Genomic DNA, 27,023 nt, shown 5'->3' with positions numbered 1-27,023 from the left:
GGGGTGGCGGGATTGGGGCGGGGAGCCGCGGGACTGACGCGGTGCGGGGAGCGTGAGGCGGCTCAGCCCCGCTTTACCGCCGGTGCGGGGTTAAACAGCGGCTGCCTCGCCGACGTTCGAGCTTCTTAACGCTGCGCGAGCGAAGCGGGGGGCGGGCGCTCCGGCCGTCGTGGTGACCTGAGGCAGCGCGTCCGCACATCCCCTCGTCCGCAGGGCACGGGTTGTGCTGTGCCTTGCGCCCTCCATGGGTCCTGCAGAGCATTCTCCACTATCCAGTACTGCTGCACCGTTTCACATTCCGGAGCTCCTCGAAATTTTCCATAGCGTTTACATACCCTAGTGTTACATTTTCAAACATGGGAAGCCAAGTCGACTGCTCATACAGCTGAATTGGGGATCACACAAAAGAGTAATGCTCTTAGCCAGTTTTATTTTTCATTAATACAGTCCCTGTTTGCTAAAAGACACCTTTTAAGAACACACAGTATCAAAAATTAAGCTGAAGACTCACAATCTGTATTAGCTAAAACATCCTTTAGCTCTAATTACTAATTACTGAATTAAAAATTTAGAGTAAAACAATATAAATTAATATCTAGAAGGGCCAAGTACAAAACTCTCCCTGAAAATTTATTTCATTTAATACTTTAAAACTATAGTCTAGAAGAGAGAAAAGGAAATGTCAATAAAATGTACCACTTCTGTCATTAACGTGAGGTAACTCTTCTTACATCTTGGTTTGAACAAAGTCATGATGCACTTGAAACTGCCAGCTTTTTCAGATGGTCCATGAATACCTGGAGACTAACATCATCTGTCAAGATTGGAGCTCCTGACTCCTGCAGAAAAATAAAGAATTAATGAGCCTAAAAGACTGCTGTTAATATTGGGGACTATCCGAAAGCAAATCAGATGTTGGTGCTGTGAACTAATTGCCTGCTAAATCAATCACCTTTTTTCCCCTGCAAAGGGATAGATCTTGTGGAAAGATGCTATTCTTCAGCAGTAGGACTGATGCTGTGTTCTAGTGCAATGTAAACTACTGGAAAAAGAGAAAGTCTATTCTTTCTAAAGCCTTAGGAATTTTGCCACCCAGAGCTCTACACAAAAGAGGATATAAAAGTGTAGTATTCTCAGATAAATTATATATATATATCCATATGCTAGTTACTTCTTTCAGAATACTAAATACACTGTAACCTGAGAGTTTTAAATCACGTCTATAGGGAAGGGTAAAGAAATTTCTCCATCAGGTCATTGGAAACCTTTAAGAACATATTCTACATCAAATTAGCCGCTTTTTTTAGCCACCACAGAAAACTCTCCTGGTCTGCCTGTGCCCCAGCTATAGCTGGGATACAGGAAGGAGTATCAAAAGGGCAAAGAATTCCCTGTGAAGACCACAGCACCTCTATTTGGACAGCCATTGAGAAAAAAGCCTAAAAATTAACTGAATTTTGCTGAAATTTGTGGAGATTCACTACAAGAACAGGAACATGAGTTTAGTCATCCAGGCTTGAAAACAATTCTGATCCTCTTGTCATCTAGAGCTCCCCATCAGTACTTTTTATCTTAACAAACATGGACATGGACATGAATAAAAATCTAACCTGCCGAAGCTTTAGAGACAAATCTAATTAATCAGTTGAGTCTTTTAAAATGCTACAATTATTGCAGTCTCAGTTGGTTATTCCATTATCAGTTACTTTAGTACAGAGAAATAACTGATTCCTTGCACCACAAAGCACTGTAAGATTTTCCAATGCAGTCACATACATCTGCAAAAAGCTCTTAGGTAAGAAACAGAGGACAAACATAATCTGCTCATGGTTTTTGACCGTGAAACAGGATGGCTACTATGCAGACAAGTATGTAAAGGCACATTTTACAGCACTCCAAATGAGCAGCTCTTCTATTGCTTACCTGTCCCCATGCATAAAGGTTATTGTGGGTCTGAGAAGGGTTCACTTTAGACAACAGGAACCGAGCCTATTAAGACAAAATGTTAGAATAGTTATGTAAAATAGCAGACCTGTCATAGCTCCCTCAAGACTTCTTACCACCTTGGACACATGACTAGCAATGTTTCTCTGCTCCTGCAAGCAAAGTACTAATTTAACTTAAACAGGTTTCAAGCCCAGAAACAGCCTGTCTCCACAGGCAACTTGTCTCCAAGGGCCACAGACTGCTCTGCTAGAGCAAACAGTGCTCGCCTGGCACGGCAGCTCTAGTTCCAGGTGACACAGGCATGTCATCAGCACTGTCACTCACATTCCCCCATCTACTCTTAAGGAAAGAGGTCAGTGGAGCGTAACATGGTTACTTCAGAAACTGGTACCAAATGTTTGCTTTGGAGCTTCCATTCCTGCCTCTTGACTGCTACAAACGAGCCAGACACAGACAAGCACAATACAACTGCAATTCCAGGAAGAGCGAAAATAGCAACTACTTTATATTCTCATTCAGCATCTGAGAGTTTAGGAGCAGATTGTCAGGAGCAGATTCAGCATAACTTACTGTCCTAGCAAGATAACTGCACTCCCTACGTTGAGTAAGTTTAGGTACGTAGCCAAGTAATTTCTTTTCTACCTCTCTGGGGAATAAAAAGCTGGGTTTTTTGGGATTAGTTGTTTGTTTAGTTTTGTTTCATTCTTAAGATTTCAAAAGCCTATCTAGCAATTGATTGAGTTATTAAAAGACAATGCTGTAGTAAGAACTCACGAGAAAATGTGCAAGCTCTAAACTTTGAAGAGCTACATTATCACTGTATTTAACTTGCAGAACCATCCCTTTAGTAAAGAAGACAAACATGGGCTCTACTTAGCAACATAAAGTTCCTCAGTGAACCTCCTTACCTGACTCCCACCATGTTCAGTATGGATATAACGTGGCATCGGGAATCTAGTCTGCAAGATTTCCTGGGCGTCATCCAGTGGGGCTTGCAGCAGGTGCCTGAAGTTTTCATATTCGGGCATGTCCTGGTAACCAGCTTTCTGCCACTGTGCAATAGTCTATTGACAGGACAGGGAGGAAATTAAAAAAGAGTGGAGAACTGTGCAAGCCTCCCCTTTTTCACCTGCATGTCTTCAAGCAGCAGAACATTACATGTACTTCTGCTTACAGAGCACAGGGCAAATGCCCTTCCACTACTCTGGCAATAACATCATTTAGTTACTGTTTGTTCCCAGATTTAAGAACAGGCACTCCGCACAAAAGCTGGTAGTAGTTTGCACAGTGCAAGAACAATTTGTTCAAAATTATCTTCAAACCTTTATGTTTCAGCCTATGCCAACACAGAGACACAAAGCATTTATAAAACACTGATATTTTGAATCTGACTTGGTCTTAAATGAAGTACTTCCTTACAGTATTTTCAAGGTACTTAACAATATGTACCTAACAATTGTTCTGTACATGAACAGATCACACACTTTGCTCTTCCTTTGACTAAATCTTACCCAGTTGCTGAGGCCCTTTCTCTGCAACAGTAGGTAGAAACTGCTTAAGGTAACTTGAGAAGATTTGTCCTTGACTCAAAGCTTTCAACTCCTGTCCACATCAATCAGGTATCCTGCTCATTTCTTAAAGGGAACAAAGCCTATATAGAGTGAAGCTGGGAGCTAATAATGGAGCTGGTGCAAACCACAGTACCAAACTTGTAATAGCAGCCCTTAAATGAAGTAGCTTAGCTCACAAACGGAAAAGTTAAAATGTCTCCCAAAAAGTTCTCACTAATAGGAATGCTTGACCATAAACCAAGATGAGTTTATTTAAGCTACTCCAATCTGATGCCACATTTAGGTAGAAGAAACTCAATGAGGTCCACTCTCCAAGCAGGACTACAAAGAATGCGAGAGGGAAAAAGGCATCAGAGAGATTTCCAGAGAAAAAATATGGAAAGCCAACTTCCTTTTCATCCCTTACCACGGGAGTACTTAAGCATGTGAGACATTTCAGTTCTGGAGCTACAGTAGCATACCAGTCTCTTACAAAACCTGACAGGACTAAAAACAGATCCACAGTTCTGCATACTGAGGAGGCACTGGAAAGCCAAGGCTTTGGATACTGGTTTACATCTGGATGTTCAGAAGTGGCCAATACCTAAAGCACCCAGTGTAACCTCAGTCACAATGGAAGGAATATAGGAGCAACTATAAAAAATGTCCAATACTTAAAAGCAAAAACTGGAAACATTTGTAGCAGATTTCTTTAAGAGCAGCAGCATGTAAGTGTCAAAAGCTAGCAACCAAGTATGACACATAAAGGAAAAAATCAAACTGCAGCTCTCTGCTCTGCTTAGTTTCAAGTTTCTCTGTCCTTTCCTGGCATGGTAAGGGAACATCTTCATTAGCAAGCTAGCATGACAGCTACTCCTCAGAGCAGAACACATCTTTAATGACTCCAGCAGGATTATTTGTTAACTTGGACAGTGGGGAAATTATACTAAAACTAACAGCATGTATACAATGTCATTATGCTACAGAGGGCTTTGCCAGCAGCTGTTTTTATACTAGCAGTGAAGCTACCTGCATGCATGTCAGGAGGAAGGGAGCACAAACAGAGAAAGAGAATGTATTTCATTGTACCTCACCAAGGTAGATAACTATCTGGAAGAAGGTATCCATCAGTAGGATTCTGTCAGGAAGAATACTACTGCTGTCCAAAAGCACTGGCTGGGGAAAAAAAAGAAGAAAGTCAGGAGACACTAAGCCCTGGATTAGTGTATTAACCTTAATGGTTGGCCAAACAGCTTGCTCCGTCCTGTCCATATAGACACAACTCCACCCATGGCTGCTCAGTCCAAACAAAGGCCTTTCAGAGCCCAGTCAGCCTCCTGCAGCAGCAACACTGAGTGGAGCAGCAGGTTATCAGCTACTGTATGAAATGCAGGATGCAAGAGAGCAATCCAAGTTTAATTTGAAATGATCTTGAGGAAAAGTATCTCAAGAACAATAAGGAAAAACATGTGAGCTCTGACAAATGCTGCCAAGAAGGTTTCCAAGTGCTACTACAGCAGCTCCTGAGCTTCCTTCCTGCCACACACTCCTTTCAAGGAGGCTGTCAGTCTAAAGGAGTCTGTGTCTGCTCACTGAACATTTGCAGTTAAACAACGCTGCATAAAAACTGAAAACAAGCAGCTGCCGGGAGATCACAACCTGGAAGGGTTGAGGCTTGCTGACTTACACAGTGGAGATGGGAGCCTCTGGCAGAGAAGCAAAAGTGATACTGACAGCTGCAATATTCACCAAAGGCTAGGGGCTGGGGGCTGTGGCTTGTCAGAGGTGGCAGGGTGGGAAGGTGGATTTTTTGTGGGTGTCTTGGTGGTTTTGTTTTGGTGTTTTTTTTAATAAAAGATGCAAGCTTAATGAAAACACAATTAATTAAACTCACCTCAGGAGGTCCATGGAAAGAATAAGCATAAAGAATGGGCTGGATCATAATGAGAGACTGGGTCAGATCCTGCCTAGCAAAGTGGTGACGGTAATAAGAAGATTCATCTGGACTGTTATTGAAAACCTGCAGGAATGGGGAGCGTCGCAGATGGAACATGAACTGTACCAAAAACATGAGTTGAGAATAGAAATGTCAGCAAGTTGCCAAAACTACTGCACCCAAGCACCTTTCTCAACAGCAAATTCTTTGAAAAAAGTCTACTCCTTATTAACTCCTCAGAGTTCTTCCTTTATCAATCATTTACAGCACTGAACTGCAGGACCAGCCCACCAAATGTAATCATCTGTTCCTCCCCTCTTGAATCTGGTAAATGGTACAAGATGTTTTATCATCATTGTCACTCACCCTTGCACTTTTCCCACAGCTGTGAGAAGTGAGTTTCTTACCTGAGGATACAAAGAAAATGATTCTGACAACCTGAAGGAATTTGGATCGTCTTTGTTGTACTGTCCAAATTTCTGACACTATTGGGAACAAAATGAATACTTTGGTTATCTCCTCATCTTTTTTTTCTTTTTTTCAAATTAACACTTTTTTTTCAGCAGGGTGTTCTTTTGGTTGTTTTTCAACAGAACAACCAAGACATGACTGTGACAATAATAAGTAATGTAGAATTTACAGGCTATTTTTATTTAAGTTAGTTGTTTCTCTATCTTACTGGAATAAGAATGATGATTCAGTCTATTTATCTATTTTTAAAATATATATATAACATCTAGATTTGAAATTATCTAAGAATTAAATAAATAGTGTGTCTAGTTCTACCCATTTTTTTCCATTAAATCAGATATACTATGTTAGACCTAAGCTGCATTGTACACTATGAAACACTTCTGCAACAACTCTGCTTCCTCCTAGAGGAGCAGCACACTGGTATTTCATTAACTGCTTCACTGAAAATAAGAAGCATCAACGATTTTAGAAATTTAAGTATAAATTACTCCATAATTATTTCAGCAGGCAGCATGCCCATGTGTGTATTGATGCTCAAATCTTTATTTGATACTGGCCCTCTTTTTTTAGTGCCTGATGTACCACATATGTTGGTATCAACTCCACCTGGGTGTTTGGAAAAAGAGCTAATTTAGGTAATTCAGGCTTGTGAAATTCAAAGAAAGAGACTGCATCAAGTTGCAGAAGTGATTACTGCCTTAAGCTTGACACCAGTGGATCCACATCTGAATGCTGTGTCCAGTTTTGGGCTTCTCAGTGCAAGACAGAGACATGGATATATTGGAGTGAGTCTAGCAGAGGTCACCAAGCCTGTAGGGGCTGGAGCACTTCATGTAGATAGAGGCTGAAGAAGGTGAGTTTATTTAGCCTGGTGAAGAGTGGGATCAGGGAGTCATATTGCTGTCTACAGCTACCTGACAGATAGGTGTAGAAATGGAAATTCTGATGGGGGCAGAAGAAAAGTAAAAACAAAATCATAGTGACTGTGATCAAACATTGAACCAGGTTGTCAAGAGATACTCCATCTTTGGAGATCTTCAAAACTTCGTAACATCTGGAACAACCTGCTCTAAATTCAAAGTTGGCCCTACTTTGAGCAGACAGGTGGAGTCAGAGACCTCCAGAAGTCCCTCCCCACCTGCATTATTCTGTGTCTCACTATCACTCCTTTACTGACAGTTTTAACCCTTTCAGCATGATGGGATATTTACCTATCCTGATCATAGTGGCTTCTAAGCTATTGTGTACTACAACTATGGGACTGTGATCAAAGCACAAATTAGGCAAGTCAATCTGGAAAAAGAATGGTGTTTGCATTTCCAGATACCATTTTTACTAAAATCAGGAACACACCCAACTGCAGTGTATTGGTCTTACCAGTCTGATCAGCTGTCTGTCCAACCACCGCAGAACATCAGGTCCCTCCTCAGATTCAGCTCTGTACACTCCCAGCCGAGCCATCAGCACAGCAGCCGCCTCCTGGTCAAACGCAGCTTCTATGTGCTGGAGTTGACTCTGTGCATCTGCCCAGCTATAGGGTTAGTAAAAGGTTATTGCTATGTGCATTTTCACCTTCAGCAAAAAAACAAACCAGATTCAGCCTCCCTGTGCCAGATACCCTGTGGCCAATGCATGAAACAAAAAACTAGAACAAGTCCCAACACACGCTAAAGCTTAAGTTTCTGACGTTCTGCCAAAGAACTGACATGAGATACTCACTTCCTGGCTATGGTGGTGACACGAATGCGTTTCTGCGTACTGGAGTGTTGATACTGAGTAACAAACTGCACTGCCCCTCTGCCACCCTGAGGTATTGGTGCGTTGTGCTGCAAACGAAACAAGGTAAGCCTTCAAAACAGGCTGGCTTTTCCATAACTCTGTAAACTACAGAGAACTCCAGGGCGTAACTTGAGCAATCACAGGGTAAGTACAAGCTAGAGAAGAGGGAGACTATTGTGTTTTCCAGCAGCCCTCCAAGTCACATGGTGCTGGGCCCATTAAAACTGTGCATAACACTCCCTCAGCTCATCCATTAAATGATGGCAACAACTTATAATCTCCATAGCAATGAGCATAAGGATGGAAGTATGAGGTCTGAGCAAAGGTCCTGCAAGTCTACCATTCTATTGCCAACATTAACAAGCCCACACAGCAGAGAAGACAAAGAAACACACATATGGAATAGAATTCCTTTGGGTTAGCCTTCCTAGTGTTTAGTTGCCTCATGCTCAGAAACTTCCCCAGCCAAAAGCTGCTTCTGAGCCATCAAGCTATTGACAACTTGGAGAACCAGCTTTCCAAGAATGTGAAGAGTATTTATACTTTTATTCTCTGTAGTACCTACAAGCAAAAAGACAGTTTCTTCTTTGTTAAATAAATACTATAGGAAGAAGACAAGCAAAGAATGCAGGTTTTGTACAGAAAAAAAATTTATGCAATTTATGCGTATGAAAACAATCTCTGAGTCTATTTCTTGGGCATAAAACACTTGATGGCTTTGCAAAAATCCATCTGCAACACAGGGGATATCGCGCATTTCCTGGGCCTGTTACAAATCGGTGTGTAAAAAAAGATGATTGAAAAAAAAAACACAAGCCAGGACTAACCTGATTTACCACTTCAAAGTAAATGGCCAGAGTTGTGCTGGAATCCAGACTACAGATTTTCCACTGAGATGTTCCTCCAACTCCAAGCTCCTGCACAGAATTGAAAAGAAGACAGCATTTTTGTCCCTACCAGCATATAAGGCAAGCTTGTGTTAAATTCTGATCAGAGGTAGAAGGTAGGACAGGCCTGCTAGATCTCTTATCTGCCGGATGTGAATGAAGGGACTGAAGGACATAGAGTTAAAAGAAAGCCTTACAGGACAAGAATTTAGTCTAGGAAAGACTCTTTTCCCAGGGATGTTTCCAAATTGTTTTTCTCCTTGAAAAACTCTGACATTCTAGCTGAACTGAAGAGCTAGACAGAAACTCTGAACTCCTGATTTACTTCTTTATTAGAAGTTTTTTCCATGTCAGAAACTTACATTTTCAGACACACAGGGCCCTTTGGCATTCAGGGAAACGCATGGTCCAATAGCTCCTGCAATTTTCAGCTCCCTACAGGTCTAGGAGAAAGTAAAAACAGTTGTGTTTTTTTCATTTGTTTAGTTTTTTAATTAAGTCAGTCAAATAGAATACACATAGACTAAATCAGTTGCTCAGCTTTGATCAGATGATGCATAAACATGGCTGTCAGGGAAACCATCTGAGTACTTTCCTATATCACCTACTGCTACAATTAGTGAACATAAGATGATCTATATAGTCACATTTTAATAACTAACACATAATTATAGTGACTACAAGAGAGCATTAAATGTTCCTTACTGAATGATGAGAGATAGAGTTCAGCTCCTTTGTTTTGTTTTCTTTTGTTTTGTTTTTAAAAAGGAAAAGCTAATAAGCTTTCAAACAAAAATCCCTCCACTCACTCCAGTACAGTGCTTCTCCCAAAACAGGCAGTACAGCTGACCCCAAACATGTAGAATTTTCTACATGTCATCTAATTAAATACTTTTGGAATGAAGAGCACTTTTATTTCCCAGCTAAATCACCCAATGAGGTAAGAAAATCTCTCACCTTCACATCCAAACTTGCACCAAATGCCATCCGAAATTCCCCATTGAACCCTTTGTTAAACACCCGCTGGAAGGTCTGCTTGAAGAGGGAAGTATTGAAGGAGTCTCCCATCACCATGTGCCCTCTGGGAAAGAAATAACAATAAACAATGAAACTGAAGCAACTGGGAACTGGAAGTAAAGAACAAAGGATATATCCTTCCAACTCTCATGCATGGAAACACATGCAGGAACTGTTTTAAAGCATGCCTTTGCATACGTAGAAGAATCAGGGAATGCAGATTCATGGACGCCGCCTTCAAAGTCAGACAAGTTCATGCTCCATCTTTGCCAGCTTGGTTTCTCAACTCTACTTCTTGCCATCTCTTCAGCTGCCTTAAAAATGCTCATGTTCCACCACTTAGAAATAACTCAACACAGGAAAGAACTTTGCTCAGCCTGCTTCCCCCGAGCAGGGCTGTAACCACCCACGCTGTAGACAGGATGGCAGCAGCACTGCAGCATGACGGCAGGTGCGTGGGTCTGTTTTGTGCCACGCACAAGTGCCCTTGGTATACCCTGATCGTAGGGAGCTTAATAATGGAACCAAAGTGTCAAACAATGTCTCCTCTGCTTACTGAGTATTACACGATTATTTCCAAATACCTTGCATTTGCTCAAACCATCCTTTGACTCCCTAGACACAGCAGATTTTAAACAGCCAATAAGATATACTGAGTCCCCAAAAGGCCTTATTTAGCACACAGCCTTCCTCACAGAGACCACAAAGTCTTCAGCAATATGGAACACATTTATCCCTTGAAGATGTCACTCAAAACTAGATCCAGGGAAGCCAAGAATCCAGCACAAGTGAGCTGTTTAGAAGAAAAAAGCAGGCCCACACGAGGAAATCTTATGCCCACCACGCCTGACACTCTGCTCTTCTGATGATGCTTCAGTCATGCACACACCACGAAGTACAGTATCTCTATCCCATAAATTCTGGAAAGGATACCTGATATCTCACAAGGAGGCAGAAGGCATTTGCAAAAGACATGTTGCACCATGCTTCAGAATACCTTTCTCAAAGCAGGACGTAAGAGTTTTCTACCATTAGCACTAATTCACATGCTGTTTTGAGACTTCAGAAATGTGGAATGGAGTGTTGCCATATAATTCCTGCCAAATTCAAACCACATTTCAGAATAGAATGACAAAAAATCTCACCTTTTTGCCCTGACAGCAAACTTAACTTCCTTTCTGAACCATTCTCCCCTCCAGAAAAAATAAATACACAGGTGCCCTGATAAGAACATACCCCGTGAGGTTTGCACAACACTTCATCTCCAGCAGACCAGTCTGGTCCAGGGCACAGGCATAGATATCGATGCAATGCCCGTTGGCTGCAGCACGATTAGCCAGAGTCTCATAGTGCTAGGAAGAACATATACAGTGTTTAGGATGCCACAGGGGGAAATTTTCTACTTCGCTCCAGCTGAGGCCAACACGTGACCAACTCTTGGAAGACAGGAGTATCTTAATGAAATAACTTTCCACCCCCCATCAACTAAAAAACAACATTGAAATACTTCTTTCTCTGAGAAGGCACAAGGTTGTGCTGGAGAAGTAACTAGGAGAAAGTCCTTTTTTCCCTTCCATTGACCTTTCTCATAATTTAACATACACAAGAGGCTTAGGCACTTAAAGGACAACCATGTAATTATCTGGACATACTGTTCTCACCCTGAGAAAATAGAATATGTTTGTCCCCTGGGGGAGGACAATGGGCAGCTGTCAAGATAGCAGTACATGTAAGTTTGTGTTTTGTCCTTTTCCCGCATTTAATGATCTGACACAATACTCAGTTTTTGTTTTTAAACAGACCCAGCAAGCACTAGAACCTACCTTGGTGGCCTTCTTCACGAACCTTGCATTGTCCTTCTCTATGTCGTGCCAAGAACGGATAGGTGTTTTCAGTTCATCTCCTACCACCATGCCTGGTCCTTGTGTTGGTGGCCCACCCGTAAACAGCAGTATTCTGGCCCCTGTGTTTGGAAATACACCCTAAAATAAAAATAAAGACTTACATCACAGAGATAGATAAAAGTGAAAAAAAAAAAAAAGGCAGAGACTGATTAAACAGCAAAACGCTTCATTTAGAGAAGCTTCTGCATGTGTTTCTGCAATCTCATCAGAGACCTGATGTCACCACCTTGATAAATAGCAATGCACTTCCTGACAGTCAGAGCACTCTAAGTTTAGACTTAGAAGCTTCATCAAGCTTCATATCTTCACAACATGAAGCAGGCAGTTTCTGTTCCTTCTGTGTATATCTTAGATGACCCTCAGATAAACCCAGTGCATAGTATCACCTCCATGTGGCAATACACACAAGAATCAGAGACCTTTAAACAACTGCATATTTTACAATTTAAACGTAAACTCCCAGTCCACTCTACACCAGCTGGTGCTAATTCATGTCAAACATCAGCAGAGACAAATTTCACAGAATCACAGATTCGTCATGGTTGGAAAGAACATCTGAGGTCACCAAGTCCAACAACCAAAAAAGACAACAAACAAAAAAACAACAATAGAAAAAAACAAACAAACAACAATTAAAAAAAACCACAAACACCAAAAATATACCCCATCAGAAAAACATCCACAAAAAAACCCTAGTCCCACCCCATCAGTTAGTATAAATTGGTCTTAGAACCCTCTGTTTCCCTGAAGGAAGAGTTCAACAGCTATCTGGATGGGTCAATGGCCCAAATCCTCTTTTCTCCCCCAAAAAGGGACACTTTTTGGTAAGACTTGCACCTCTGACTCTGTTAAATGTTTTTTTTTTTGTCTTTACTATCTTCACCTCAAATCTATGCAGCTAGTGAATTTATCAACAGCTACCAGAACTTGTTATAACTGTTGCATCAATAAATTATCTTAACTTTGCTTTTAAATTGTCCCAGTAAAAGTCCTTGTTAGGGCTCTGAGATTGGGCAAAGTGCTTCAGTGAAAGTCCTTTTGATGGGACTCTGAAATGGCAAAAGCTGTCTGACTGAAAGTCCTCTTTGGGACTCTTGAGACTTTTGTAAGCTGCATGACATATCACCTGTGAACATCTATGAAGCTCTGCAGCTGAGTGACTAGAAGGCCAAACTGTTTCACTGGAGTGTTGCAACACAATTTTTGCATGCAAAATACTGGAATAGCACCCTAATCAGAATCGAGTTCTTCAGATTTTCAGTCCCTTTTCCAGCAAGTATGTGAGCAATTGTCTCATTTCATGTCTTCAAACACATCATATTGTAGCAACTTTTGGAAGATGAGTAAATATCGCAAAACCCCATACCTCTTAGCCATATTATGGCTTGAATACATGGGACATCAGAGGGGTTGGAAGAGACCTCTGAAGATCATCGAGTCCAGCCTGCTGCTGCAGGAGGAATACCAGGAACGCATCCAGACAGGTTGTGAAATTCTCCAGAGAAGGAGACTCCACAAACTCTCTGGGAAGCCTATTCCAGTGTTCAGTCACCCTCATGTTGAGGGGGAACCTCCTGTGTTGTAGCTTGGTGCTGTTTGCCCTCATTCCATTCCAGGGCACCACTGAAAAGAGACTGGCCCATTCCTGACATCCACCCTTCAGATACTTATAGACATTAATAAGGTCCCCTCTTAGTTTTCTCTTCTCAAGACTTAACAGCCCCAGGTCTCTTATCCTTTCCTTGTATGACAGACGTTTCAGTCCCTTAGGGCAGATGAATTAGCTGTGATTATTTTTTAAAAAAATACTGGGGTCTCCAACACAAGAAAGATATGTTGCTCCTGGAGCAAGCCCCCAGGAGGCCACAAAGATTATCCAAGGGCTGGAGCACCTCTCCAATGCAGACAGGCTGAGAGATTGGTGTTGTTGAGCCTGGAGAAAAAAAGGCTTCAGGGAGACCTCAGAGCACCTTCCAGTACCTGAAGGGGCTACAGGAAAGCTGGGGAGGGAGTTGTGACAAAGGCATGGAGTGATAGGATGAGGGGGGATGGTTTCAAGCTGAAAGAGGGGAGATTTAGATTGGATATTAGGAAGAAATTCCTTATTATGAGGGTGGTGAGACACTGGAACAGATTGCCCAGAGAAGCTGTGGATGCTTCCTCCCTGGAAGTGCTCAAGTCTAGGTTGGATGGGGGCTGGAGGTTCAGTCTAGTGGGAGGTGTCTCTGCCCATGGCAAGGGGGTTGGAACTAGATGGTCTTTAAGGTCCCTCCAACCCAAACCATTCCATAATTCTATGACACAGTATATTTAAGCTGGTAGACTGTAGATAATGAAGATGCAATAGTGGAGGAGATGGGACAATTTAAAAGATATTATAACAGGGCACACTGCTGACCCATGCACATATACCTACACAATATGTATAGCAACCATGGAAACACCTGAGAAGGGCCAGGCAGGAATTAGGGCCTGTGCCCACAAAAAGGTGTCAAGATCATTAACCCATTTGATGTGCATCTATACCAACGCACACAGCATGAGCAACACAAACAAGGGGAGCTGGAAGCCACAATGCAGCAGGAAAACTAGGACAATAGTAGCTATCACAGAAACGTGGTGAGATACCTCACATAACTGGAGTGCCACTGTTGATGGCTACCAGCTCTTCAGGAAAGACAGACAAGGAAGGAGAAGTGGTGGGGTGGCCCTGTATATCAAGAATTGTGATGGCTGTCTAGAACTAGACTATAACGATGCCAAGATAGTGTGCATTTGGATCAGGATTAGGGGCAAGGCCAACAAGGCTGATAGTGCTGTGGGAGTCCCAATCAGGGCAGTGAGGTGGATGAACTGTTCTATAAATACCTGGGTGAAATCTCACAGTCATTTGCCCTTATTCTTGTGGGGGACTTAAACTTCCCAGATGTCTGCTGGAACTACAACACAGCAGAGAGGGAACAGTTCCAGCGGTTTCTGCAGTGTGTTGGAGATAACTTCCTGACACAGCTGGTGAGTGAACCAACCAGACAAGGTGCCCTGCTAGACCTGCTCTTTGTGAACAGGGAAGGGGTGGTAGAAGATGTGACAGTTGGAGGCCACCTTGGGCACAGTGACCGTGAATTGTTAAGAGTTCTCTATTCTTAGAGATGCCAGGAGGGAGAGCAGCAAAACTGCCACCCTAGACTTCCAAAGGGCAAACTAACTTGTTCAACACCCTCATCACCAGAATCCCTTGAGAATCTGTTCTGCAGGGTAAAGGAGTCCAGGAAGGCTGGATGCTCTTCAAGAGGGAAGTCTTGAAGGCTCAGCAGGCCATCCCCACGTGTTATAAGGCAAGTCAGCGGCACAGAAGACCATCCTGGCTGAACACGGAGCTTTGGCTGGTGCTTAGGAGAAAAAGAAAATCTATGGCCTTTGGAGGAAGGGGTAGGCCACTCACAATGGCTAGAAAAATGCTGTGAGGCTATGCAGGGAGGGAATTAGAAGGTCCAAGGCCCAACTAGAAATTAATCTGGCCTCCATGGTAAAGAATAACAAGAAAAGCTTTTAGAAATGTATAAACAGCAAAAGAAAGACCAGGGAGAGCCTCCATTCCCTATTAGAGGAAGGAGAAAACCTAGTGATGAACAATGAAGGAACAACTGAGGTGCTAAATGACTTTTTTCACCTCAGTGTTTAGTAGCAGGACCAGTTATATTGAAGGAATAAAACTCCCTAAGTTAGGTGACAGGGACCAGGAGCAGAGCAAAGCCCTCACCATCCACTCATCACTTGGCCTTAGTGATGGTCAGTGACCTGCTGCACCATGTAGATGTGCACAAACCTATTAGGCCAGATGGGATGCACCCACAAGAGCTGAAAGAGCTGGTGGGGATGCTCATCAAGCCACTTCCCATCATTTATCAGCAGTCCTGGCTAACTGAGGAGGTACCAGCAGACTGGGAATCAGCCAATGTAACCACCATATAAAAGAAGGGACAGAAGGATAATATGGGAAATTACAGGCCTCTTAGTCTGACTTCAGTACCAGGGAAGCTGATGGCGCAGATCATCCTGAGTAGCATTATGGGGTGCATGCAGAACAACCAGGTGATCAGGCCCAGTCAGCATGGGTTCATGAAGGGCAGGTCCTGTTTGACTAACCCCATCTCCATCTATGACAGGGGGACCTGCTTATTGGATGAGGGAAGGGCTGTGGATGTTGTCTACCTTGACTTTAGCAAAGGACAAAGTTTCCCACAGCATTATCCTTGAAAAGCTTATTGCTCGTGGCTTGGATGTACACATGCTTTGCTGGATAAAAAACTGGTTGGATGGCCAGGTCCAAAGAGTCGTGTTCAATGGAGTTAAATCCAGTTGGTGGCCAGTCATGAGTGGTGTTCCCCAGGGCTCAGTGCTGGGGCTGCTCCTGTTTCACATCTTTATTGATGACTTGGATGAGGATAGAGCACACCCTCAGTAAGTGTGCAGATGGCACTTAGCTGGGTGGAAGTGTCCATCTGCTTGAGGGTAGGGAGGCTCTGCAGAGGGATCTGGACAGGTTTGACCAACAGGCCAAGGCCAATGGCGAGTTTCAATAAGGCCAAATGTTGGGTCCTGTACTTTGGCCACAACAACCCCCGGCAGTGCTACAGGCCTGGGGAGGAGTGACTGGAGAGCTGCCCAGCAGAGAGGGACCTGGGGTTGTTGATTGACAGCTGGCTGAACATGACCCAGCAGTGTGCCCAGGTGGCCAAGAAGGCCAACACCATCCTGGCCTTCATCAGGAATAGCATGACCAGCAGGACCAAGGAGGTGATCTTGCCCCTCTACTTGGCCTTAGTGAGGCTGCACCTCGAGTGTTGTGTGCAGTTTGGGGCACCACAGTATACGAAGGACATTGAGGTGCTGTAGAGGGTGCAAAGAAGGGCAAGTAGGCTGATGAGGGGTCTTGAGAACCTTGAGGGGAGGCTGAGGGAGCTAGGGCTGTTCAGCCTGGAGAAGAAGAGGCTGAGGGGGAGACCTCATTGCTCTCTACAAACTCCTGAAAGGAGGCTGTGGTGAGGTGAGTGTTGGCCTCTTCTCCCTGGTGACTAGCGATAGGACAAGAGGAAATGGGGTCAAGTTGTGGCAGGGGAGGTTCAGATTGGATATTAGGAAAAAAATTGTTACAGAAAGAATGGTGAGGCATTGGAACAGGCTGCTCTGGGAGGTGGCAGAGGCACTGTCCATGGAGGTGTTAAAAAAATGGGTAGACATGGTGTTTCGGGAGATGGTTTAACGGTTAGGGCTTGTAGGGCAGACAGTTGGACTTGATGATCTTGAAGGTCTTTTCCGACCTTGATCATGAGTGTGGGACCCTCAGTTCCCTTCAGAAGGGAATCTCCTATAACAATTACCCTCCTCTTGCTCTTAACCGAAGAAGTCTTAATGAGTGGAGCTGACTGGTTTGGCAGCTCCCTGGATCAGGCTTTATCAACATCTTCATTTTCCTGGTCCTCTGTCTCCAGAGACCCTATCTGTTCTGTAAGGGCACCTGGGAAGGTGGGGTAAGTCTGGAGGGGAGTCACCAGCTGCCCTGACCTGCTTCCATTCCCCCCTTTCATCTCTTAGGTCCCCTCCTTCCTTCTGCCTGGTGACAAGAGGGCAGGGGATCCTCTACCTCTCATGGAGCCTCTACCTGCTCCCTTTTCCCTAAGGATGGCAGAGTGTGACTCCATCAGTCCATTTCCCTTTCACATTCCCAGATAGTCCTCAATCTCTCCACTTCATCCTTAAGCTCCGCCACCAGGCTGAGCAGTGTGTGCAGGTGTTGTATTTGCTGTCCTCTGGCAAGAGTGACAGGCTTAGACATTCCACGCAGCCCAACAACTGGAGTCTTGCCAGGTGAAGGAAGGATTCTTGTCCCCAAAGTACTGGGGGCTGGGGATATGTGGCCACTCCAGGAAGCCTCTAACATGGTTGAGGGAAAATAGGTCCCAAGCATCTCCTGGGAGGCATGACCACCCCTTGGGCCAAGGGGTCAAGTCTTGCTCACACGCTCAGGGAACAGCTAGGTCTGCTGGGTCAAGAATTAATTTTCCCCCTGGGGCAGACTGGCCCTGGATTCCAGGATTTTTTTGCTGTCCTCTGCAGCATTAAGCACGACCCCTTGGCAGGGCTCCTCTGACCCATTTTGGCTGGGTCACTGCCTGCTGCTCATGCACCATGAAGATGGCCTCTCATTCCCTGCAGCTGGGGGAAGAGAGGCCTTTGTTTCCCCCAAAATGGGCTAGTAAATGTCCCTGGGGATTTTTTGCTTTCCTATACAGCACTGAGCACGGCCCCTAACAGAGCCCCATTGGGCTAAGGAGGCGGGTCTTGCTCACGTGCTCAGGGAACAGTTTCTGGATGGTGACTCAACTACCTATACAGGCAGGCTGTTCCACTGCCTCACCACTCTTGCAGTATATAAATTCTTCGTAATATCCAATCTAAACGTCCCTTGCCGCAACTTCAGGCTATTTCTTCCCATCCTATAGGTATTTACTTGGGAGAAGAGGCAAACATCCACCTCCCTACAACCTCCTTTCAGGTAGTTGTAGACGGCAATGAGGTCTCCCCTCAGCCTCCTTCATACTTAACCTCTGTAGCCCAGCCTAACTTGGCCACAGATCAAACTGCAGACACCTGCACATCTCAGCAAAGACTGCCAGGTACTTCCTTCGACCAGCTCATCTCTGATAAACAATAGCACTGAGAGTACCTCCAATAAGCCAACAGCAATTGAAAGAGCTGCTCCAGTGGATCGTAAAGGCCTTTTTCCCTGGGTCACTGGCCATGGGTCCCTTTGCAGTTCTCCAAGGAGATCTGTTAAATTCATGTCAATCTTATGTACTGGCTGCAGGAACCTGCAAAAAATAAATTTATTTTTTTTCCTGTTTTTAAGTCCTTTCAGTTTAGAAAAGAAAGCACGTGCCCCTTTGCTCATGGCACACATAAATCGCATTGAGATAGTTATCAGAAGCAAAAAGTCACACAGTATATTCCCTTCTTATATCCAAACTTTCCAAGATAAAAAGGCCTGTGCAAATTAAAAAAAGAATTATCAAAGCAAGATAACAGAAACTGACAAGAAGGCGAAGTCATATAAAGCATAGGAAAGAACTTCAAAAGTGAGTTAGTCTACCAAGAAGCACAAGAGCTGCCACTGAAAAAGAGCTGAGAAAGAGAAAACTGTACTCAACAGAGGCAAATACCACTTTACTGTTCAGGGGTCACTGCTTGCCTGTCAATAATTTTTTGGACTTTCTTGGTCCAGGTGGTAGGAGGTGGCATGTAGGATTGTATGCATAGATGAGGTCCCTCAGTCAAAAAGACAGGCCCTTGTTCCAAAGGACTCCTGAGCAATATGCCTTCTTAAGACAGCTACTCTAGTTTTTCGAGCAGCAATTTAGCCTGAATGGCAATCATGTTCTTGCAACTAAAAAACCAAGATACTATAGAAATCCAATACACTGCCTGTGGCTCTAGAAAATCCCATCCATACATGTAATAAGGCAGAGAAATAATTGTGACAAGATAGTACCATATAAGTCTTCTTACAAAGACTTCTCTTGGGAAACCGAGGTTTAGAAGTGTGGCCTAAAGAGGCATCTGATCTTCTGATGTGCTGATGCAGCTTACCTGCTTGAAATAACCAGTTGCTCTGGAGTGTGAAGAGGTCTTCCCTGTTGAATAGGGACAGCTGGCCTTGAAAGCCCAAGCATATCCTAGATAATAGTGAAGAGGAGGCAAAGGAGATGTACTACTAAAACACTAAACACGTTACTTGCTGTCAAGCAATAGACACTAAACTCTGTAGAACTGAAGAATTAAATATGTCCAAGATTAATCATTTCACAGTTTTAAAAATCCCATTAGGAATGGATCAATGGGTCCATTATGTAAGATAAACAAAGTCTATCTTGGACAGGCTTCCAAAGTATTTACGAAGGCAAAAGACAGGATGGATATTGAGAGGGAAACAGGCTAACAGGAGCACTGACCCCTCCCTTCCTTCCCAAGAGCCTAGAGCTTGAAAGACCAGCCGTGGTGTCAACAGAGCTAAAAAGAACAAGCTACTAGTCTAACATTTGGCCAAACATACCTGGATTTGCTTAGCGGTCAGGTCTTTGGTGCCCCTAAACACATAGCTCTTGGAAATGCCTTCACAGCTCAGCTCATGAACCTGGACCATTCTGCCAAAAGTGATAAGCCCCACCAAAGCATCAGCTGGCAGCAGACTTAGGGACATCTGCAGGGACTCCTTCAGGGCCTGCAAGTCCTCCTCTTCCAAGCACGTGTCGACAACATACAGGAAGATCAATGGTGTCTGTGGACCTCGCTAATGTGAAAAGAGATGGATATGCATATGCCAGGTAATGTTTTATAATGCCTCTATTCAAGGAATAAAATAAGCCCCATTGTAAGTACCTTGAAGAAATGTTATTTATTTGCACTATCTTAAGTAAATAATAATGCATAAATAAGCAGACACAAATAAGATAATTCTGGATCTTCAAATTTGCCTGATTTATTTACCTGCACTATATATTCAATTGTTGAAAACTGAGGCATAAGCTCTGCTGGTTGATTGACTTCAGATATGCCCACATATGCTGGAGGGAACTGAAAAAAAAACCAAAAAATTAGGATAAGGAAGTTGCAGGACAGAAATGTAGGGCCCTCCTATGTCAACCTCATGATATCATTATTCACAGAATCACAGAATCTTAGGGGTTGGAAGGGACCTTGGAAGATCATCCAGTCCAACCCCCCTGCCAGAGCAGGGTCACCTAGAACACAACACACAGGAACTTGTCCAGGCGGGTTTTGAATGTCTCCAGCAAAGGAGACTCCACAACCTCTCCAGGCAGCCTGTTCCAGGGCTCTGTCGCTCTTACAGGAAAGAAGTTTTTTCTGATGTTTACATGCAACCTCCTGTGTTCCAATTTGCACCCATTGCCTCTTGTCCTATCACTGGACATCACTGAAAAAAGCCTGGCTCTGTCCTCCAGACACTCACCCTTAACATATTTGTAAACACTGATGAGGTCACCCCTCAGTCTCCTCCAAGCTAAAGAGACCAGCTCCCTCAGCCTTTCCTCATAAGGAGGATGTTCCACTCCGTTAATCATATGTGGCTCTGCCCTGGACTCTTTCAAGCAGTTCCCTGTCCTTCTTGAACTGTGAGGCCCAAAACTGGACACAATATTCCAGGTGCGGCCTCATCAAGGCAGAATAGGGGGAGAGGAGAACCTCCCTTGACCGACTAACCACACTCTTTCTAATACATCCCAAGATGCCATTGGCCTTCTTGGCCACAAGGGCACATTGCTGGCTCATGGTCATCTTCCTGTCTACCAGGTCACCCCAACCTGTACTGGTACATGGGGTTGTTCTTCCCTAGATCCAAGACTCTACACTCATCTTTGTTTTATTTCACTACATTTCTCCCTGCCCAACTCTCCAGCCTGTCCAGGTGTCACTGAATGGCAGCACAGCCTTTTGGTATGTCTTCTTACAAAGACTTCTCTTGGGAAACCGAGGTTTAGAAGTGTGGCCTAAAGAGGCATCTGATCTTCTGATGTGCTGATGCAGCTTACCTGCTTGAAATAACCAGTTGCTCTGGAGTGTGAAGAGGTCTTCCCTGTTGAATAGGGACAGCTGGCCTTGAAAGCCCAAGCATATCCTAGATAATAGTGAAGAGGAGGCAGAGGAGATGTACTACTAAAACACTAAACACGTTACTTGCTGTCAAGCAATAGACACTAAACTCTGTAGAACTGAAGAATTAAATATGTCCAAGATTAATCATTTCACAGTTTTAAAAATCCCATTAGGAATGGATCAATGGGTCCATTATGTAAGATAAACAAAGTCTATCTTGGACAGGCTTCCAAAGTATTTACGAAGGCAAAAGACAGGATGGATATTGAGAGGGAAACAGGCTAACAGGAGCACTGACCCCTCCCTTCCTTCCCAAGAGCCTAGAGCTTGAAAGACCAGCCGTGGTGTCAACAGAGCTAAAAAGAACAAGCTACTAGTCTAACATTTGGCCAAACATACCTGGATTTGCTTAGCGGTCAGGTCTTTGGTGCCCCTAAACACATAGCTCTTGGAAATGCCTTCACAGCTCAGCTCATGAACCTGGACCATTCTGCCAAAAGTGATAAGCCCCACCAAAGCATCAGCTGGCAGCAGACTTAGGGACATCTGCAGGGACTCCTTCAGGGCCTGCAAGTCCTCCTCTTCCAAGCACGTGTCGACAACATACAGGAAGATCAATGGTGTCTGTGGACCTCGCTAATGTGAAAAGAGATGGATATGCATATGCCAGGTAATGTTTTATAATGCCTCTATTCAAGGAATAAAATAAGCCCCATTGTAAGTACCTTGAAGAAATGTTATTTATTTGCACTATCTTAAGTAAATAATAATGCATAAATAAGCAGACACAAATAAGATAATTCTGGATCTTCAAATTTGCCTATGATTTATTTACCTGCACTATATATTCAATTGTTGAAAACTGAGGCATAAGCTCTGCTGGTTGATTGACTTCAGATATGCCCACATATGCTGGAGGGAACTGAAAAAAAAACCAAAAAATTAGGATAAGGAAGTTGCAGGACAGAAATGTAGGGCCCTCCTATGTCAACCTCATGATATCATTATTCACAGAATCACAGAATCTTAGGGGTTGGAAGGGACCTTGGAAGATCATCCAGTCCAACCCCCCTGCCAGAGCAGGGTCACCTAGAACACAACACACAGGAACTTGTCCAGGCGGGTTTTGAATGTCTCCAGCAAAGGAGACTCCACAACCTCTCCAGGCAGCCTGTTCCAGGGCTCTGTCGCTCTTACAGGAAAGAAGTTTTTTCTGATGTTTACATGCAACCTCCTGTGTTCCAATTTGCACCCATTGCCTCTTGTCCTATCACTGGACATCACTGAAAAAAGCCTGGCTCTGTCCTCCAGACACTCACCCTTAACATATTTGTAAACACTGATGAGGTCACCCCTCAGTCTCCTCCAAGCTAAAGAGACCAGCTCCCTCAGCCTTTCCTCATAAGGAGGATGTTCCACTCCGTTAATCATATTTGTGGCTCTGTGCTGGCCTCTTTCAAGCACTTCTCTGTCCTTCTGGAACTGAGGGGCTCAGAACTGGACACAGTATTTCAGATGTGGCCTCACGAACCTCCCTTGACCGACTAACCACACTCTTTCTAATACATCCCAAGATGCCATTGGCCTTCTTGGCCACAAGGGCACATTGCTGGCTCATGGTCATCTTCCTGTCTACCAGGTCACCCCAACCTGTACTGGTACATGGGGTTGTTCTTCCCTAGATCCAAGACTCTACACTCATCTTTGTTTTATTTCACTACATTTCTCCCTGCCCAACTCTCCAGCCTGTCCAGGTGTCACTGAATGGCAGCACAGCCTTTTGGTATGTCAGCCACACCTTCCAGTTTAGTGTCATCAGCAAACTTGCTGAGGGCACACTCTGTTCCCTCATCCAGGTTGTTGATGAAAATATTGAATAGTATTGGTCCCAGTACAGACCCCTGAAGGATTCCACTAGTCACAGACCTCCAACTAGATTCTGTCCCATTGACCATTCTTTATTTACTGCCACTGCACCAATCTGATTAATTCATGACAAGAGACCTATACTGTTGTTTTCCTAAGCACAGAGAAGTGCCCGGCAGTACAGACAGTTGCTCAATCCAGTGTAAATAAAAGGCAGGACTAAAGCAGGTACTATGCATTAGCTGAAATTACTTTAACCACGTGACAGCTTCTGATGGCAGAATCTAATGAAATCTAACTAAATTCATACTTGGCAAAACCAGTAAATGTCAAGTGCAAAAAAAAAACCTGGGACAAAACGTTATTCTTATCTCCTTCCTATGCCCTGCATGCTGGTAAAATCACTGCCAAAATGGAATGGAAAATAGACAAGTTGTCGGGTAAAACAGACCCATTAACAAAAAATCTGGCCTAGCTTCAACAAGAGAAAAAGGCCAAGAGGAGTAACCTAGAAAAGTGGAATTCAGCCATAACATCCTTTACCAGGGGAGTCCATCAATAAAATGTTCACTGAAGAGATGGAAAGGGCTGATGCTTTTTTCCAACTTACTTGATTTCTCTGAAAACAGAAGTTACAAGCCCAGAGCTTGGCCCGATAGTCAACTTGGCTGCAAGGGAAAGGTGAGGCGTTAGTATATCTATAGGAACAATTTCACAGCACAGCTTCATTACCATCTATGCTGTTTCACAGCACTAAGGAAGAAACAGAATATCAGACACTTTAATTTGAAGAAGAGTTTAGGAACTTAGACTCTTGTTCTATTGCCAGAAAGTCCACTAGGTCATTGAGCCTTGCCACTTCCAGGCTTGGCAGCACGAGAGACCGCTGTCAGCTCTCTTGAGCTTAGCCTCTGGCAGACAAAGTCTCAGGTCTAATCACTCCTTCACTACAATTTGGCTTATCTCATTTGTCTTACTGTTTGTACAGCTGTAGCACACAAGTCACAGAACACCAGAAGCTATTCACCCACATCCCACATAAACACTGAAAAACAGGCTGTTCCCTGCCACAAAGAGTTTACTTTTGTCCACCCACTACTACATCCTGTAACTGCTGGTGTGGTAAAGTCTGGCCATATTCTTATTTCATGGGCGTGATCTCTTCTTACTTCCTCCTTTTGGCCTGTTTTCTCTCAGGTCTATGCTATGCTCCAACTCTGTATGATCATCACATGATTTTGTGATGATTGAGATTATTCCTTTGAAATTGTCAGCAAAACGTCAAAGAAAAACCTTGATGCTCATTCTGGAACTGACCTACAAGCTGTAGGATGTGCAGGAAGCAGGAAGCCAAGTGAACATCATAGCCCAGAGGACAGTATCAGTATAATGGCATCTTTGTTTAAGTTTCATCATTCACCATAAAAATCTCTGGAATGGTAACAGGACTGGCCATTTCAACATCCTCTCTGCCTTAATAGCCTCCCCAGAGGCACTCCTCTCTCCTTGCTTTCTGACATCTCTAGTAACCGACAGCCATTCAACATATCTCATAAGACATGCATGAATTTTAACAAACCTACTACATGTAAATGAAAGAAGCTGCCAGGCATCAGGCGGAGTAAAAGGGAAATCAGGAACAAGTGATGTTCAGATAAAAACTAGGCACTATCTAGCCTCTCCTAACAACCCCAGTCAAGAAATTCATACCAAAGTGGGTTGAGCACAGCTTTGCAAGTCGGCCTGCTACAAAGCACCGGTTCATACTGCACAGGCGGCAGATCAAGACGCTCCTTCAGTGGGGTCAGAAGACAGGCCAGGGGGACAACCATCCTTGTGGCTTCCAGCCTGCTGGAGGGCCACACATTCCAGCTGAAACGCACTCCATCACGCTCTTCATTTTGCTGGATGAACTCCAGATATGTTGCCATGGGACTGCAGAAACTCTGAAAGGTCATAAGCAACGCAGGTTCAGGCAGTGGTCTCCTGTTTGGACAACAGTCTTGCAAAGGAAGTCAGGAAGATCAACTACATGAGGCACAAAACATTGCAAGACAAAGCCAATACACTATAATGAGTTAATCCCATTATCAAATTAGCCATGTCACTACATTAATCTCTTCTGTCCAGTGCTCTCATTAACATTGCAGATACTTAAAAACCCAACAAATCCAATGAAGAAACAAGGAAATCTGAAACTCAAAGCCAGAATGCAATTACTTTTTCATGTGATCCACATTTAACATCCCAATATCCACTCAGCCTCAAGCTGGCCTCAAAACAAGTCAGATTTGCAACACATTTTGCAGTCTTCAGTTAAAACCTTGGGGGGAGAAAAGGAGGCCAACTCTGAAACCAAAACACTCATCACAAATGTCATCTGGTTGCCAGGTTGCCCTGCTTACAAATGGAAAGGAGCACATGACAAAAAGGTTGAAAAAGGACTTTGGTGATTTTAGACACCCTCTGTGTATGGCACCCTCCCAGTAAGGGGGAAACTCAAGAGTACAGCAGCCTTCAGAAAATAGATGGAGGGATATCCCCAAAACACCAGAGAAGTCACTCTCTGCATTGCCTTACTAAGCTTTTCAGAGTAAGATGCAAACCCAGGCCGTTGTTACCTTTTGTGTCTTTGAGAAAGGGAAGCACAAGCCTACTGAAAAACTCACTTATTGAATCCAGCCCACAAAGACCACACAGCACTGGCAGCAACTCACAGAGCCAAGAGCAGCAGCACCATGACCCATTCTGGCCAAGGAAACTCAAGAGATTCACCTCCACTGCAGAATTACTTTACTCCTGGTCCTCAACACAGACAAGACATTCAGCAGGGCCACAGACATGAGAAATCAGAAGCATCACCCACCCCAGAGGAGGAGTTCTGAAGAAATGCTTCTCTGCAGACCTCCAAACTCATCACTATTTTATTTATCCTTGCTATTAAGGATGTAAATCAAGCTTATAAACATTGCCCTGTATTTCCACCTCCACCTCTAGACAGACAAATGGAAGAGTTCAGCAGCATATCTCCACCACAAGTGAGTCTGTCAAGGTGAAAGTCAGAGCTGAGCCTCCCTGTAAAAGATCCCACACATAATAATGGCAAGATAAAACGCCTGACATCTCAGGCATGCAATGCAACCACAGTGCAAATTTACTCCATGTTCCTCCAACTGCAGCCCAGCACCACTCCCCTGCCCCATAGTGAGTCCCGTTTGCCCAGCTGGGTTTGGCTTGGGCTGTGGCCCTACTTAAGCAGCAGCACAACAGGAGGAGAGGCGCTTCCAGTGAGGGCCGTCCAGGGCTATTTTAGGAATGGGTGCCTGCCAATCTATGAGCCCCCCACTAATGCAGGGCCCTCCAGCCCCAGTCTCACAGCAACCTCTAGGGCCTGTCCCAAACTCCCCGTCCAGGGGACGATAGGCTCCACCAAAGCCTTGATAGATGTGTGGTAGTAGTACTGCAGCTTCTGTATGGGACCTGCTAACAGGGCACACTGCTGACCCCCTCACTCCTCCCAGCAAAGCCACAGGCGATGCTACTGCTCCCTATAGGGAATGCCACAGATCCTGCTGCGCTCGGCACAGCTACGGGGGACACTGATACCCAGCCCTTCACCAGGAAGTATATAAAAGACACCACAAATCCCTAGCAAGCCACAGAGGCCACCTCTGACCTCTATACCACTGTCCCCCAGCACTCCCATACAGTAAAGCACTGACCCCCTGCACTGCTACAGCAGTTCCCCAGTGCAAACCAGCAGAGACCAGCCCTGCCCCGTGGGACACCGCCAGGCCCCAGCACCCCCAGCACAGCCCCATGGGGATACTGCCAATCGCCCGCCTAGGTGAGGGCACACGGGACACCCCTGCGCCCTGTGCTGCTCCATGGGGCACCACCGGCCGCAGGGGACGGACCCTCCCTGGCTCGCTCCAGCGGGGATACCACACACCTCCTTATCCCCACCTCACAGGGGACACCACCGACCCCT

The 27,023-nt window shown here is 44.4% G+C and overlaps 2 protein-coding genes across 3 annotated transcripts in view; both read right to left on the bottom strand.

Annotated features, from left to right (window-relative positions):
* The window catches only part of DTD1 (D-tyrosyl-tRNA deacylase 1), a 30,381-nt gene extending 30,135 nt beyond the window's left edge, over positions 1–246 (bottom strand). The window contains 1 exon segment of the mRNA XM_010004626.1: positions 115–246. Within this exon segment, the coding sequence (XP_010002928.1) occupies positions 115–246 (132 nt within the window).
* Positions 247–596: 350 nt separating this feature from the next.
* On the bottom strand, positions 597–24,975 carry SEC23B (Sec23 homolog B (S. cerevisiae)). 2 transcript variants are annotated; one of them, XM_010004624.1, is made up of 19 exons: positions 24,743–24,975; positions 23,643–23,700; positions 22,002–22,088; positions 21,566–21,802; positions 21,103–21,188; positions 18,222–18,366; positions 11,414–11,572; positions 10,827–10,942; positions 9,531–9,654; positions 8,936–9,016; positions 8,514–8,603; positions 7,627–7,733; positions 7,285–7,438; positions 5,841–5,918; positions 5,392–5,553; positions 4,587–4,673; positions 2,856–3,011; positions 1,924–1,989; positions 597–839 (listed from the first exon to the last, which is right to left on the bottom strand). In XM_010004624.1, the coding sequence occupies exons 1-19, from the start codon at positions 24,961–24,963 to the stop codon at positions 750–752; spliced, it is 2,304 nt and encodes a 767-aa protein (XP_010002926.1). In that variant the 5' UTR covers positions 24,964–24,975; the 3' UTR covers positions 597–749. The 2 variants fall into 2 exon arrangements, with proteins under 2 accessions (XP_010002926.1, XP_010002927.1); XM_010004625.1 differs by having other exon boundaries at positions 21,566–21,745; positions 24,743–24,963.
* Positions 24,976–27,023: the final 2,048 nt, after the last annotated feature.

This window comes from Chaetura pelagica, unplaced genomic scaffold (assembly GCF_000747805.2).
Source record: "Chaetura pelagica isolate M959 unplaced genomic scaffold, ChaPel_1.0 scaffold419, whole genome shotgun sequence".
Classification (NCBI taxonomy): Eukaryota; Metazoa; Chordata; class Aves; order Apodiformes; family Apodidae; genus Chaetura; species Chaetura pelagica.
The sequence above is the reverse complement of the archived record's forward strand: the minus strand, read 5'-3'. Positions and strand labels throughout refer to the sequence as shown.

What these genes read in the sequence shown, in the direction of transcription:
- SEC23B (XM_010004624.1), bottom strand. Translation starts at nt 24,963, where the DNA reads ATGGCAACATATCTGGAGTTCATCCAGCAAAATGAAGAGCGTGATGGA. An exon ending in TGTTGTGCAAACCTCACGGG is followed by an intron (nt 9,655 to 10,826) that starts GTATGTTCTTAT and finishes TTTCTTTCCCAG; the next exon opens with AGGGCACATGGTGATGGGAG. An exon ending in CTGAACATGGTGGGAGTCAG is followed by an intron (nt 1,990 to 2,855) that starts GTAAGGAGGTTC and finishes TTGTCTTAATAG; the next exon opens with GCTCGGTTCCTGTTGTCTAA.